General features: G+C 58.3%; 1 protein-coding gene across 1 annotated transcript; it reads left to right on the top strand.

The window, feature by feature from the left end:
- Window positions 1-263: 263 nt before the first annotated feature.
- LOC144952159 (olfactory receptor 52P1-like) lies at window positions 264-1,256 on the top strand. Its single transcript, XM_078882563.1, has one exon. It carries the CDS (start codon window positions 264-266, stop codon window positions 1,254-1,256), a length of 993 nt encoding a protein of 330 aa, XP_078738689.1.
- The last annotated feature ends 955 nt before the right edge of the window (window positions 1,257-2,211 follow it).

Below are 2,211 nucleotides of genomic sequence, written 5' to 3'. Positions count from 1 at the left end.
CCTGCTCATCCACACCCTTCTCCCCTGGTGGGGGGGGACGGCGGGGGACGGTAGTTTCTTCACCCTGGTCATTATTGCCTTCAACCGGTAGATCTCCTGCCGGTTGGGTCCTTGACCACCATCCGTGCCGTCTTCATGAAAGCTCCCCTATCGGGAAACCTATCCTGCGCATTCATGTCTCGTTTTCCATACCCCCCCTCATCCAAGGGACCTCCCTCCCTCCCGTCACCTCCTCGCAAACCCCAGGCCCCCTAGTGGCCGCGATGGATCCCTCCCGAAACTCGTCGCTCGCTCCTCCGGGCGCCATCTTCATCGCGACGCTCTTCCGCGAGCCGCCGGCCCTCCGCGCCGCCGCCTTCGCCGCCGTGCTCGCCATCTACGCCGTGACGGTGACGGGCAACCCGCTGCTGGCCTACGCCATCCACCGCGACGCCCGCCTCCACAAGCCCATGTACGTCCTCATGGGCTGCCTCGCAGTCGCCGACGTGGCCGAGAGCACCGCCGTGCTGCCGCGCATCATGCGCGACCTCGCCTGGGGCGGCTCCATCGCCATGGGCGAGTGCCTCGCCCAGATGTGCTTCATCCACGTGTCCCTGCGCGTCCAGGGCTACCTGCTCGCCGCAATGGCCGTCGACCGCTGCCTCGCCGTTTGCCGGCCGCTCGCCTACCGCCGGCTCGTCACCAACACTCGGGCGCTCGGCGTGGCGGCGGCCCTGTCGGTCGCGTCGGCGCTGCTGGTCGCCGGCAACCTGGCGCTGATCCTGCGGCTGCCCTACCGCGACCCCCTAGTGCTCCTCTACCCGAGCTGCGACTTCCTGGCGCTGAGCAACCTGTCGCACGGCGACACCTCCGCCAACTCGCTGTACGGCCTCGTCACCGCCGCGTTCACCGTGTTCGCGCCGCTGTGCGCCGTCGCGCTCGCCTACGCCCTCATCCTGCTCGAGTGCCGGAGGCCGGCGCTGCGGGGCGGACGAGCCAAGGCGCTGCGCACGTGCGTCACCCACCTCGCCGTGCTGGTCGTCTTCTTCGCGTCGCTGCTGTTCACGGTGGCGAGCGGCCTGCGGCTGTTCGCCGAGATGCCGCGCGAGCTGCGATCGCCGCTGCTGTCGCTATACCAGATCGTGCCGCCCGCCATCAACCCGGTGATCTACGGCCTGCGCACGGCCGAGATCAGGGCGAGCCTGGCAAGGATCTTTCGCCGGAGGGTTGAGATGGTGCGACCGGTCGACCGAGTGATGGTCGTGGGCAAGGAGTGAATCGGCGTTCCGAGGGTTGTCGTTTTTAAAAATCCTTTATATTAAGTTCACTCGCTTGCTTGCTTGCGCGCTTACGACCGTGCAAATCTTTCGGTCGTTTTTTAACCCACTTCCCGTGATCCAATCGAGCTGACATTTTGTACACAGACTCGTTGTGCGTGACAATTTATTTTCGTGAACATTTTTTTCCATAACTTTACACTTTTTAAGATTTTTTAAAAATATTTAATTACCAATTGCTTAATGGTGGCAGGCAATCATCTGACCCATAGGTGGCAGCCATCTCAAGCCAGAGGACGAGAGGACTCTAGCCGCCACGCATATAAAGGATATATAGTGAAAAACTTTGTTTTTACGGGTTAATTTTTTGTTTGTTTGTTTACCTGCTGCTGCTGATGCGTACATCTTAAGCCACTTGAGAAAGCTGCCACTGGGGGAGGGCGGGGAGGTGGTCCCATTGTGTGAGTCTATGGGTCTCTGTGTCGTGAGCCAATGGGAATCTGTGTGATTAGTCTATTGCTCTGTCACGAGTCAATGGGTCTCTGTTTGTTGAGTCTATGAGTCTCCGTGTGGTCAGTCTATGCATCTCGGTGCGATGAGACTAAGTGTATCTGTGTGATGAGTCTATTGCTCTGTGATGAGTCTATGGGACTGTTTGATGGCCTATGGGTCTCCGTATGGTCAGTCTGCATCTCTGTGTGATGAGTCTATTGCTCTGTCATGAGTCTATGGGTCTCTGTTTGTTGAGTCTATGAGTCTCCGTGTGGTCAGTCTATGCATCTCTGTGCGATGAGACAAAGTGTATATGTGTGATGAGTCTATTGCTCTGTGATGAGTCTATGGGTCTCTGTTTGTTGAGTCTATGAGTCTCCTTGTGGTCAGTCTGCATCTCTGTGTGATGAGTCTATTGCTCTGTGATGAGTCTATGAGTCTCCCTGTGGTCAGTCTGCATCTC

This window comes from Lampetra fluviatilis, chromosome 66 (genome assembly GCF_964198595.1).
Source record: "Lampetra fluviatilis chromosome 66, kcLamFluv1.1, whole genome shotgun sequence".
NCBI classification, from domain to species: domain Eukaryota; kingdom Metazoa; phylum Chordata; class Hyperoartia; order Petromyzontiformes; family Petromyzontidae; genus Lampetra; species Lampetra fluviatilis.
This window is presented reverse-complemented; position numbering and strand designations above follow the sequence as displayed.